The sequence below is a fragment of the Hypoxylon fragiforme genome, assembly GCF_022984875.1.
Source record: "Hypoxylon fragiforme strain CBS 206.31 chromosome Unknown GGS25scaffold_5, whole genome shotgun sequence".
Classification (NCBI taxonomy): Eukaryota; Fungi; Ascomycota; class Sordariomycetes; order Xylariales; family Hypoxylaceae; genus Hypoxylon; species Hypoxylon fragiforme.
In genome coordinates, this window is record NW_026054760.1 from 1088072 (window position 1) to 1100859 (window position 12788).

Genomic DNA, 12788 nt, shown 5'->3' on the forward strand with positions numbered 1-12788 from the left:
TTTTTTTCCCCCTCCCTTACTTCCTTAACCCCCCCTTTTTCTCGGCTTCGGTGGTGGTGACGGCAAGGCACGGCAAGGAAAAAGGCAAAGGAAAACCAAAAAATTCTCTACACTTATTACGTATTTCTGGGGCTTTTTTTTTCTTTCTTTCTTTCTTCTTCCTTTTTAATGTTGCACTGCTCCTTTTAACTATTACTACGTAAATAGGTAGTTTACGTATTACGTTTGCACGTTTTGCTATGTCTTCTTGAGAAATGGGGCGTGAATCGCTAGGTATTAGGAGGTAGGTAGGCAGGTAGGCATGTGTAGGTATATATATGCAGCCCTTCTCGTGTGGTAAGAGTTTTTCCGTGAGGGTAGGTTATATTATGTTGGTACCATACCTACCTACTAGGTACATATCAATATTTTAGATCACGATTTCATTCCATCATGATATCTTGTCTTTATGGATGTTTCGCTATTTGGGTAGATATGTACCTAGGTAGGTATGTAGGTAGGAGGTAAGTCACCTATAGACGACAGCGAACCTTCGCACCTTCACCTTAGAATCGCTTAACCAGCTTCTGCGTCCTGTATATCAGCCGGTTTCGTCTTCTTCTTTATCTTCTTCGTCTTCACCTCGCCGGCAGCCTCCCCCAGTCCTGCGCCGCCATCTCCGCCATCTATAGGCACTGCTTTCTTCTTCTTCTTCTTCTTAACTTTAACTCCTACAGCTACTCCTTCGCCATTCCCATTCTCGTCGCCTTCAACCGCGGCGACTTTCGGCTTCTTGGCTTTCTTCTTCTTCACCACTGTCCCCGCCGCATCAACCCCTTGTGCGACTTGTATCCTCTCGTTCGCACGCTGCATCTCGAGGCGCAATCGCTCGACTTCCTTCATAGCCTGTGCCATCTCAGCCTCCTCGCGCTTCTGGGCTTCGAGGTCGAAGGGGCGGCTGCTAGGATCGTCATCGAGACTGAGCGCACCGATGCTAGTCGAGTCTACGCTTAGTAACGATTGCTTGAGCTTCTTGGCGTTTATGTTGCCCGCGCGCGCCTTGCCTAATGCATCGGAACCGTTTTCAGAATCATAATTCCGAGGCGTGCTTCCACCGCTGCTGCCCAAGTTTTCGTCCGCGGCCACCACAATCTTTTGTCGCGGCGTGCGGCGCGCAGGCTTCGATGGTGCTTGCGGTCGGGAGTGGTCAACGCCAGCACTAAGTTTGTCGAGGTCAAGTTCCATAATGGGAATAGAGTCGACGTCTAGATCAGGTCCGTTTGAATTTTGGAGAATATTATGAATTGGGGTCGACGATCTTTGGAGAGAGCCACTTTCCTGGATATAGAATGGGTCATCACGATTTCTTTCTAATCGTTCTGCTTTCCGCTTCGCTAGGATATCCGCATCTAAATAGGTTTCTTCGGTAGGTTGCTGGTAAGAGCTCGCTACTTCTTCACGACTATCTGCTAGTCTGCTGATAGCTGGCGTGGATGCTATACTAGTAGCTTGTGGTTGCTGATAGTAGTAGCTCTCAAACTCATCCTTTTCGTCGACTGGTATCGTTATGGAATCAGCGGACGCGAGCAGCGAGTTTAGGTTCGGATTGATAGGCTCATCAAGATCCAACCCCTCTGGAAGCGGTACGTTCCTTTGAGCCGCTACGGCGACTGAATTTAATTCCCACCCGGCAAAAAGAGACGGTATTGCTTGTGTAAGAAGTAAGGGAGGATCCTGATGAACGGTTTCTGTCGAAGCCGCTTGACTACTAGCCGCCTCTGCGGTAAGTTTCAGGAGCTCTGTAAATTCCACTGCTCTTTCCTGAACTTCCAAATTCGGATGCAATGCCAAAGCCTCGAAAGAATGAATGATACGAGCCATAAGTAGTGATATCTTCGATTTACGCTCGGGTGTCCAAGGAGCTAGTTCGTCTCCTGCAACGTGTGAGAACACTTTCATGGCTGCTTGCAGACAGGCCGCGAGAGATTCTGGGGACGAAGTTTTGGGCGTTAGCTGTAGGAAAGCTCCAAGGATATCGTCTGGGGTAGACAGCTCCGAACAAAATTCACCGATGATCCAGGCCACTGGTTTTAATGCCCCCGAGACGATGCTCTGACCAATCGGTGCCTCGCTGGTGAGTTGAGCTAATATTGCTTCAGCAGCCCGAACGCATGTAGAACGAAGAGCCTGGACCTTGACGGTGATATTCCGTAGCTCGCCCCCTATTTTCTCAGATATATCCCTATCATTTGATTTTCCTGATGGGGAAAGGGATTCCATGTCGCTGATAGGCCGAGGTAATGGTGCGGTCCGGATAAGTTGAGTCAATATATCGATATACCATTCGAAGTCTGTTAAGAAACTATAGTTATTTTGTGAGCACATATTCAGTATCCTGTTGATCACATCAACCTTGTAGTCGTCCGGAAGAGGTGGGGATTGATTCGTTGATTTTGGGCCGGAATCGACGGTCCTGTCTAGTTCGTCTTCGTCTGAATCACCGATGGTCGAACCCGAAAGGTTTGCAGTTCTGCGGTCTGCCACGGAGGACAGCTTGAGTTGCCTCATGAGACGACTGACAATAGAGACTAGATTGTCACTGCTGACCATGCCCTGTACAAGATCTAGCGCTTTTATACGGATAGAAATGTCAGCGCTATCTATGCACTCCAGGATAACGTCTTCCTGCTGAGCAACTAGCCACGGGTGGGTGACAACGATCTTGTTAAAAGCAAGGAGCGCCACGTATTTTACTAAATCGTTCAACGTTAGTGAACTGAGATGGTACATCTGAGTCAGGGGTAACCTAACAGTTTGGATCGCCGTCTACCATGATCATTCCCCGGAGCTTGTTGACGCAAAGGGAAGCGATCTCTTCTCGCCCATCCGCATCTTCACCGCTCCCAAGAATGCCACCTTGAATAATGCCACTGATGCACTCATATAATAAAGACATGGCAGGAGTCGTCTGGATAATCTCGGTCAAAGGTGGCAGGAGTTTCCGAACGAGCCTTGGCTCGAGAGGTGTCAAAGTAGCAAACTAGGCAGTCCACAGAGTCAACAAGAGCAATATAATAGGGATCCTAGGCCGCTCACCAGCTTAATTAGTTTTATTGCCATCCAGTTGTTACCACTGTCAACTAGCAATTCAAACAACCTCGGTGCTAGGGGAAGGAAGTCGTGGGGCCTGCGCCATCCCAGTTCGCATATGACGTTGATGATGGCAGCCGTTACGCTGGGGTCTTCGGCCCTGTCCATGAGCCTCTCCTTGATTCTAGGCCAGGCGGCACGTAGGGTTTCAGGATAGACTAATGCGAGTCTGTATAGCGTGACAATGGTCTTCTTGCGAACAGTGGGGTGAGTGTGGTTCAGTCGCGGGAGGAGATCGGGTAGAACAGAGAGCGCGAGGGAGGGTGTGATGACATGGGGGAGGGTGACGATCGGAAGGGCGATGGTAGTCGTTGATGCCGCAGTTAAATCCTAAAGGCAAGTTTAGTAACATTCTGAAGGTTTCCCATACACAGAGCAACCAACACACCTTCTTGAGGAGATTCGTTGCGAGCATGAGGACTTCAGTTTCGGGACGGAAGCTCTGGATAGCACCAAGATATCCCACGCGCTTCTGGTGGTACTTGGGAGAAGCCATAACCTCAAGGACGTTGAAGGAGGCCCAGGACATGTCGTGACCAAACATCTCGAGATATATCAATTTTAATAGGGCAGTCGCCTTGAGATCTATAACATGAAGGCCAAAGGTCAACTATAGTCGGAGTACAGGTGAGTCGGAATTTGACTAACCTAGGTCCTGGCTTCGCACTTCTGCACGACATTCTTTCAGGCAATTTTGTAGATACTCCTTCTCGTTTCCTTTGTGATTTCTAAGACCCCGGATGAGGTCGTATAGCGACTTCTCGAACCTGGGGACAGACTGTCAACAAGCTGCGAATCATATCTAACTAGAGTAGCTATGATAACATACATGATTGCCCGAATCGCACCTTTGCCGGTGCTGGCCGCGCGGTGGAAATAGGTGGTTTAGAAGATGTAGACGAGGTAGACGAGGTGCTGCAGATTCCAAGTTGGCCTAGAACAAGTAACCATCTTGACCATGTGGTAGCATTTGGACAAGGAAGAAGCGCTGTAAGGGTCGTGTAGGTTTGTCGTTTATTCTTAGAAGGTCATATGAATTATATCGGCGCCAAGGTTGAGCTACGAGAACCCAAGAATTATGTAAGTATATCAACAAGAGCAAGCATACATAATGGATGCCCCACGATCAGTTTTGGGAGCATTCACGTCAATCAGTCAGCGGACCTATTACAGCTGCATGCACCAGTATACTCAGTTGCTCATGTGCTAACCAGTTACTATCATAAGGAATAAACTACCCTAGGCCAGGGTACTCAAATGCTTTAAAACTTATAGCGGTGAGTAATGGCAGAATATAACATTGAACCTATGAATGTTCTACGGTTAGCGTAACTTAAAGTGCGGTAAGGCTTGAAACCTTGAATTGTCATACATATGTACTAGGTATGTACCTAGTAGTGTAGGTTAGTAGGTTCTATCATTGATGTATGCAGGTATGCAGGTATCCGTACATATGTATAACTACATAGTACTTCAATGATGGACCCATGCACATGCGCAGTTGCCAACATTGATCAATTGAATGCCACGCAATCGGCTATACTATAATCAATCACCAACCTTTACTATATTCAACATTATTGACTACTACCACTACCACTGCCACTACCACTACTACATACCTAACTTACATCCAATAACCATACCTTTACATACTTATACCTAGGTAGAAATCCTGCTACTTACCTTATCCAGTTCATGCACACTCCCGTAACTATTACATAAGTGTTACTGCAAATATATAAATCTGGCAAAGCCTCGATTCAATCTAAACAGGGATTAATTTGACGTCGTCGCCATGTCTTCCTCCCTTCTCCATCCTTCTAGTCAATTACCTCCAGCTGTAGCCTTGCAGCAATCACAGAAGGCCCCTGGTATTCTTGCAAATTCTACAGGTGCTATATCATCTTCTGTCTTTCAATCTCTTCTCTCTGCTCCCGAAACGCCCGAGCTATGGACCATATACGAGAATCTCCTGCTGTCCTGCCTTCGGACACGAGACGACGAGTCCGCCCATTCATGTCTAGCGAGGCTTGTGAATAGATTTGGTAACGACAATGAACGCATCATAGCCTTAATGGGCCTTCTTAAGGAGGCCAGTGCCAATGATGCCGCCACTCTTGATGCCATCTTGAAAGAGTATGAGCAGATCTTGCAGGACAATCCCACCAACATTGTGAGCCCCTCTATTATCATCTTCTATAGCAATTATATTAACCTAGCCTCCCTAGCCTGTATTGAAACGTCGGGTAGCTCTTTTACGCTCTATTGGCCGCATTTCCGAGTCCGTCAGTGCTCTGGTATCGCTTCTCGATATCTCGCCTACGGATGCAGAATCCTGGGCCGAGCTTGCTGACCTATATTATTCCCAAGGCCTGTACCCCCAAACCATATTTGCGCTCGAGGAGGTTCTCGTCCTTCAGCCGAATGCCTGGAATGTTGGTCTTCTTATCTTCCTGAAAGTGTCTCCCTTTTACTCATCTTGTAACGTCACAGGTGCATGCTCGACTAGGCGAGGTCTTATTTGTTTCGGCCACGTCGTCAGATAATGCAGGTCAACTAGCCGAAGCCTTAAAACGATTTAGTCGAAGTATTGAGCTTTGTGATGGATATCTACGAGGGTATTACGGTCTTAAACTAGTGAGTATCACCAAGCCTTAGCTGTCAAGTGAGAAGAAGGCTAACTCGAGTAACAAGACTACAAGGCAACTTCTAGGCAATGCTCGGAAAGTGACACCAAGCCAGGCAAATTCTGATGGTTTCTCTGTGCCCGACTCAGCTACGGTTAGCAAACTTGATGAAGTGGCTACCGAGAAGCTCACAGAAATCGTGCGACGCAGTTCAGCAGGAGAAAGAGGCTGGCAAGGTTACGATAAGGCCGAAATCCAAGCCGCGCGAGAACTCCTCGAGAAAAGCACGGATACGGTTATTAGATGAGTATCTTGGAAGAAGTTGTGATGTCTGAAGAGCCGCGCAGCAAATTCTCGGGTAGCTCCGACATGTTGCACGCTCCAGCTCAGTTATTCGCATGACCGATTTGCTTACGAACAAAATGTAACCTTGGAAATCTTTGCATTGTACGACTATCAAAGACAGAGGACCTGCATTTGAACATTTGAGCATGTGCAGGGGCGTAAAAGCTCCAATTGGTGGCCTAGGTGGATTTCATGGAGTTCATATCTAGAAGCGGTGGATCCTTAGGCAGACAGACGTGTCTGGTATATGCAAGTAGGTATTCTACTATTAGTATCTAGTTTGGCCAACCCCCTTACTGGATGGCTTGTTCCTACAGTATGAGTAGCACGTGGCTCCAGTCGCGCAACCCTATATGTACCTACCTAGGTAGTTATCATGAATCATACAGGCGGCATTGCCATCGAAATGAGTACGAATGCAGCATATGGCTCACCTTTTAATGCTTTAGGTACATGGCACATACTACTCGGCACGTATTCAAGATTTCGACGCATCGCGACGCCATACATACATATGTAGTTGGTAGGTAACTAGGTAATAGGTACCGTATTATGAGATTTGGGCAGCAAAGCACAGTTGACTTACTTCGTCGGGCAGCGTCTAGGTGGTAGGCAGAGCCAAAATCTCGTCGGGGGCTCCACTGCTAGAGACAACTGGGACGGGTCTAGCCGCAGACAAGTCTCTACATCCTTCCTCTTTTTTCCATATCGGTCGTGTAGGGGTCGAGTAGGGGTGGCATTCCTAATGCTTTTCTCATTTGGGATTGGCTTCTTCTCGGCATCTCGATGAGGGTGTCGTGAGCCCGATAGCATACACACGCCCATCATAACGAAAGTCGTCGCTACAAGCAACAAGGCGTAGACCCCATGTGCTACCCAATTATGTATCTATCTACAGGCTATCTATGAGACCACGTATTTTGGCTTCTACAGTTTGTACTAAATCTAATGAAGAACGACGGGGTAAGAGAGAGACGTTATTAGTAGATAGGATAGCCGCTGTCCCTTGATTCTTAACTTGAGACTTTGAATTTGTTTCAAGTCGAGACAATGAGAGGAATGAATAAATCTCATCATGTCATGTCCATCTAACAGCAATACCCGTTGATCTACGTGGAACAGAACCTGGAACCTGGAACCATTCAGAACTATTCACAACTCTTGATGACAGATCTTTCGCAATATGATCCCGAGAAAAGGGAAAAAAGATTAGCAAGCTGTGGCTCATGTCGGACTTGCGCTACCTACTACTATCAATATGAACGAAAATGACAAAAAAAAACACTGGGTTACCAAGGCCAAAATTACGAGGGGTCATACCGGGAATCGCCCCATTACCCGGCGCAAAAATATTACCACAGTACTCCGTCACTCCGATTTAAGACGGCCCCATACCGCAGATCATGAGTGGGCGATTTAAAAAAGCTATCGGGAATTAGGGGTAAAAGAGAGACAAAGAGGATTAGTGAGAATAGGGACCCCGGATGAATGAGAAGAGAGAGAAGAGCGAAAAGCGAAGAGTGAAGGTTAAAGAGCTTGCAAGATGAAGGGCACCAGTCAAGATAATGCTGTCGTGTTCGGTGTAAATCCAGGATGGAAACCATTGGTAGCCTGTGAGTTCTTGCATCTGCCCTAGCCATGCGCAGGCGCAGCGCTGCGCAGCGGTGTGGACCAAATTCTGCGTGTATTTCTATCTCTCCTACCTACCTCTCTCTCTACTCTCTTCAGCCAGCTTTCTGCCGGCCTTTTCTCGCTCTCCTATTAGCCCCCTCGTTTCTGAGTTGTTTGTACACAGTACGCGGCCTTAAAACAGAATAAGCATCGGAACATACTTGAATGCTACCAAGACCCAAACTTCCCGGAGACGATTAACAAGTTTAAGATACCATCGCCGATTCTTCTATTTACTGCCTACGTTTCTTTTTGTTTACTTATTTACCTACCAAGTATCTACTTTTTACTATCACTCAATACCATACAAGCTACTTGTACCAAACTCATCCAGGGGACAAGAATAAAAGAGAGCCTACCTAGTGCTTTACTTTGTTTGCTACCAGGTAGTAATTGATATATGTACATCACAACTCGTCTTCATATCATCGAAGCCTTGGCCCATGTACGTTGGCCCATGTACGTTGTCCTCTGATATTTTCTACAAGTTGCATCTATCCCGAGTCACCTGTTCCCCCCAAACAACAATCACTTCCAAACGTCAGCTAGTGTTGTATTGCGCTATTACTTTTGCGAGGATGGATCTACCATACAGCTGGGGTGAAGGTTCTAGAGCGTTGATGTCTACTATGTATATGTGCTCCGTAGTACGGGTACAAAGTTGCGTGTAGGCTAAGTAGTATGCTATCTATTACCTACTTTGGCCCCCTCAGTCAGTCAGTCAGTCAGTCAGTTGGCTTGCCAGCCTGTCTACTGCACCTAGTACCTACCTAGGTATATATCTAGTATCTGGGCTGTGTCACTCGTCCACCTTTAGTCACTGCACGCTGGCTGGCCCCTCGCTGACGATGGAATCGTGGGCTTATTAGTTAAGTGCCACTGTTATAAGTCCTGACAGCCTCCCTGTTCCCTAAAATTTTCTGTTTCTTCCTTATCACACAACCATTGGGGGAAAAAAAAGTGGTCGATCATACATATTGATATCCTCCCTCGAAATAAGAAGGGCTCACCGCGGTTTCTCGTTTTAGCCCTCCGAGGCCAGAAACGGTAGATACCTATTCACCTATTTACCTATTTACATACCCTATTCATTCATATCTTAAAGAGGAAGAGATAAACAACCTTGAAGTAAACAAATACTTACTACCTTCGCTAGCGAGATCAGATCAGATCAGATCAGACCAGACCGACCAGACCAGACCAGACCGTCCTATCTCGGTCAAGTTGGGAATAACATTGAAGAATCAATACATACCTAGGTACCTAGTACCTACATAGTATTGAACATTTTCAACATCGAAGGTACATACACAGTACCTACCAAGTATCTACCTAGGTACAATATCTACCTGCCTAGGCAGCCAGGTCTCTCAACTCGGAAGGATCAATCCATTCATACCAGGATTTGCTAGGTACTGGTTTAGTACCATACATATACAAATCAGTACCTTGAACACCGGCCACCGCTACCCGGCATACTGTGACTTAAACAGGGTAAGTCTTGTCTCGTCCTTACCCTTTCAATGCTCTCTCACACACACCATACACACCTTGCCTCATTAGACCTAGGTAGTACCTACCTAATATTGCCTGAAACTGCTTTATTGCATACCTCCCTTCTACCTGGGGTACCTAGGTAGGTTGCTGGCAGCTGCCTTGGATCCAGACATGTACATACATACTACCTAGTATCATGGATGTATCTCTCTGAAGCCGAGTCCCAATATTTTATTAATTCACCCCGCTTCCCAATTCGTGCCGCTCCTTGCAAATTCCCACACACAACTTTTTGTCAGTGGACAGAACCCAATTCGATGTCCGCTTTGCGCCCAACTGATCCAGTCTCATTGGAAGGACCAGGATGAACCTAGATAATTTCTAGCTGAACGCCACTCAATTGTTTCACGGGAATCTCCTCTACAAAAGCCCACACAAATTCCTCATTCCATCTTTTTGCATTGTTCTGTACCATCGGACAGAAACATACACACTCAACACCCACCATCCACCATCCATCCGGCTATTTCGCTACATTCTTGCGATCACTATTTGCTTCATACAGACCTAGATCAGCTTAAATTTACTAACAACGTTGTCAGAGACAAGTTGTTTTGTTTGCGCCATTGCTCCTGTTATCCGAACTCCGGACTCTACGCATTATCCTGAACGACAATTCCTTCAAGGAATTCATCTGCAAATTAATCCACCCACGTACGGTAGAGTTGGACACGTAGCACACGTACCGACTCATTGCTAATATCCCTTGCTCCGACTTTCTTAGGTAGATCGTCGTGGGCAGAGGGTACCTGAGAAGCAAATCATCACCAATGTCGTAAGACACGACTGTCCCCTTGACTTCAATCTTTCGCCAATTGACCTTCCCATTCAAGTCACAGGCAGTCTACCCGTATCCGTATACGCCACAGCGGCCCCATCTCGGACGAGCCTAGCTATTCGGAGACAGAGGGACCCAGCGGAGGGTCATACGAACACCAAGAAGATTGGTCCGAGAACTCTTACGAGAGCGACGACGACGACGAATACGAGGAGGACGAAATTGACCCAGAAGATTCTGCTTCGACCAGCCCTGCAAGGCGTCACCACGAAACTCGACCTGCGCGCCCTCCATCCCGGCAGCACAGAACTATCGCACAAAGAGCACCCTCTCATTACGACCCTCGGCCGGCGCCGAACACTAACAGCCTGGATTCAGAGTACGACTACTACGGCCGCGGTGCCGCTTACCCACCGCCCGGCGGTGGGAGTCAGTATTATGGTGGTGGCCGCGGCGGTTACCCCCAGAGCCATGTCGGTGGCTACGCCCCTCCGTATGGCGGTGGCAATGGCCAGGTAGTGCCGTACGGGCCTCAGCCCCACTACCAAAACCCATTCTCCCCCACTCCGATGAATGGGAATGGCGGCGGTAATTATTTCAATAACGAACACAGGTGGCCGCCAGGTAATGAGATGATGCCGTTTGGTGGAGGCGGTCAGAACTATTATGGGGGTGCACCGTATCCTCCTGTACCGCACGCCATGCAACAATACCAGTGGTCGCCTCCTCCGCCCCCGCCAACTGACATCGCCCCCCCTCGAACGCCCGCTCCCCCAGAGCCTCCAAAAGAAGACCCGGAGAAGGAGGCCATGAAAAAGAAACTGGCTGAGATTGAAGCCGAACAAAAAAGGAAGGAAGAGGAAGCCAAACAGAAGGAGCTCGAGGCTCAGATTCGAAAGGAGGCGGAGGCAGCATTCCAGAGAAAGATGGAGGAAATTAAGAGAGAAGAGGAGCTGCGGGCCGAGGAAAGGAAAGCGGCCTTAGAGAGAGCTAAAAAGGAAATCGAAGAAGCGAGGAAGGAAGCCGAGAGAACAGCGCGAGAAACTATCGAAGCTGAGAGAAAAGCCGAAGCAGAGCGTGCCCGCAGAGAAGCAGAGGCAATTGCCCGGGCTGAGCGATCTGCACGAGATAAGTTAGAAGCTGAAAGAAAAGCCGAAGAAGAGAGAAAGAAAAGAGAGGCGGAAGCTGCTGCTCTCGCCGAGGCTGCCGCTAAAGCTAAGTTAGAAGCTGCAATTAGGGCCGAACAGGCGGCTCAGGCGGCTGCTGCCAAGCGGGCCGCAGAAGAAGCAGAGCAAAGGAAGAGGTTTGAGGAGGATGCGAAGGCCAGAGCCGAGTTAGAAGCCCGCAAAAAGGTCGAAGCTGAAGAAGCGGCCAGGGCTGCGGCTGCGGCCAAGGCTGCTGAAGAGGCGGCAAGACAGAAGAGGTTTGAGGAGGAAGCTAAAGCCAAAGCCGAAATGGAAGCTCGCAAGAAGGTCGAAGCCGAAGAGGCAGCTAAGGCAGCGGCAGCGGCAGCGGCTGCTGCTGAAGCAGCAAGACAGAAGAGGTTAGAAGAAGAGGCCAAGATCAAAGCCGAGCTTGAAGCCCGTAAGAAGCTCGAGGAGGAAAAGGCAGCGGCAGAGGCAGCTAAGGCCGCCGAAGACGCTAAAAAGAAAGAGGAGGAGGCTTTCAAGAAGAAGGCTCTCGAGGAGGCAAAGGCAAAGGCCGAGGAGGCGAATAAGAAAGACATGGGCAAAGACAAGGCGCCCATTCGCTTCAAGGACGCCGTTGGGAGAAAGTTCAGCTTCCCTTTCCATCTATGTCAAACCTGGCAGGTACGTGAGATTACAGGCCTTTGCTCCAGATTTGCATACTAACTACGTTCAACTTAGGGCATGGAAGAGCTCATCAAGCAAGCGTTCTTGCATGTCGACGTCATCGGGCCGCATGTGCAAGCCGGCCACTATGATCTTATCGGACCAAACGGTGAAATTATTCTTCCTCAAGTGTGGGAGAAGGTCATCGAGCCCGACTGGGCGGTCACGATGCATATGTGGCCGATGGAGCAACGGCCACCTTTAAATCCAATGATGGGACGCGGCCAAGCAGGGCCAGCTCAGATGGGTGGCCGGCCGCCTGTGAATATCAGGATTCCACTCCAACGTCCTGGTCAACCCCCTGTTCCTCCACAACACACTGGTTTTGTGGGTATGAACATGGGCGGCATGGGCGGTATGGGTGGCATGGGTGGCATGGGCGGCGGTGGGCGACCTCCGGATGGCCATGAACGCGGAGCTGGGGGACCGCCTATCCCGCACGGCGTGCAAGTCATGCAGGCTAACAAACCTAAGAAGCCAAAGCAGAAGGTCCAAACCGGTGTCCTCGGCTGGATAGGAGGAAGCGGGAAGACTTCTAATAAAAAGGGAGGGTCAGTACTCGAATCCATCCTATTCTTCGTTACGTGAGCTTACAAGTAAACCCCTAGTGGTAGAACGAGACGATAATCCATTATTCTTCGTAAACTACGTCCAAGGCACTTTGGGCGGGTTACCATAGTCGATGCTATCTAGCACCTATTCAGTGCCTTTCCTACCGGAGCACCAGTCCTGTTTTCAGTACCATCTTCAATGTTCAGTTCCGAGGCGTTTGCGATGGTCTTCCATACCTGATTCTGCATTATACCCTACCTCGAGACGACGCCA

The 12788-nt window shown here is 48.5% G+C and overlaps 3 protein-coding genes across 3 annotated transcripts; 2 read left to right on the forward strand and 1 right to left on the reverse strand.

Annotated features, from left to right (window-relative positions):
• Positions 1-71: 71 nt before the first annotated feature.
• GGS25DRAFT_489906 (Adaptor protein complex AP-3 delta subunit) lies at positions 72-4341 on the reverse strand. The gene is made up of 6 exons (XM_049260944.1): positions 3959-4341; positions 3778-3896; positions 3518-3714; positions 3076-3459; positions 2791-3019; positions 72-2732 (listed from the first exon to the last, which is right to left on the reverse strand). Coding segments are annotated over exons 1-6 (3108 nt in total). The 5' UTR covers positions 3961-4341; the 3' UTR covers positions 72-555.
• A 507-nt stretch (positions 4342-4848) lies between these two features.
• Positions 4849-6276, forward strand: GGS25DRAFT_272366 (tetratricopeptide). Its single transcript, XM_049257398.1, has 4 exons — positions 4849-5305; positions 5361-5567; positions 5626-5769; positions 5827-6276. Exons 1-4 carry the CDS (start codon positions 4928-4930, stop codon positions 6064-6066), a joined length of 969 nt encoding a protein of 322 aa, XP_049116507.1. The 5' UTR covers positions 4849-4927; the 3' UTR covers positions 6067-6276.
• Positions 6277-10102: 3826 nt separating this feature from the next.
• GGS25DRAFT_521537 (uncharacterized protein) lies at positions 10103-12551 on the forward strand (the record flags this gene model as incomplete). The annotated part of the gene is made up of 3 exons (XM_049264077.1): positions 10103-10107; positions 10172-11921; positions 11979-12551. 3 exons carry the CDS (start codon positions 10103-10105, stop codon positions 12549-12551), a joined length of 2328 nt encoding a protein of 775 aa, XP_049116508.1.
• Positions 12552-12788: the final 237 nt, after the last annotated feature.

Excerpts from the sequence above, each read along its gene's own strand:
- GGS25DRAFT_489906 (XM_049260944.1), bottom strand. Across the intron at positions 3,715-3,777 it reads AGTGCGAAGCCAGGACCTAG|ATCTCAAGGCGACTGCCCTA; the intron begins GTTAGTCAAATT and ends TTCATGTTATAG. Across the intron at positions 3,460-3,517 it reads CAACGAATCTCCTCAAGAAG|GATTTAACTGCGGCATCAAC; the intron begins GTGTGTTGGTTG and ends ACTTGCCTTTAG.
- GGS25DRAFT_272366 (XM_049257398.1), top strand. The coding sequence starts at position 4,928 with ATGTCTTCCTCCCTTCTCCATCCTTCTAGTCAATTACCTCCAGCTGTA. Across the intron at positions 5,568-5,625 it reads TTCAGCCGAATGCCTGGAAT|GTGCATGCTCGACTAGGCGA; the intron begins GTTGGTCTTCTT and ends GTAACGTCACAG. Across the intron at positions 5,770-5,826 it reads GGTATTACGGTCTTAAACTA|ACTACAAGGCAACTTCTAGG; the intron begins GTGAGTATCACC and ends TCGAGTAACAAG.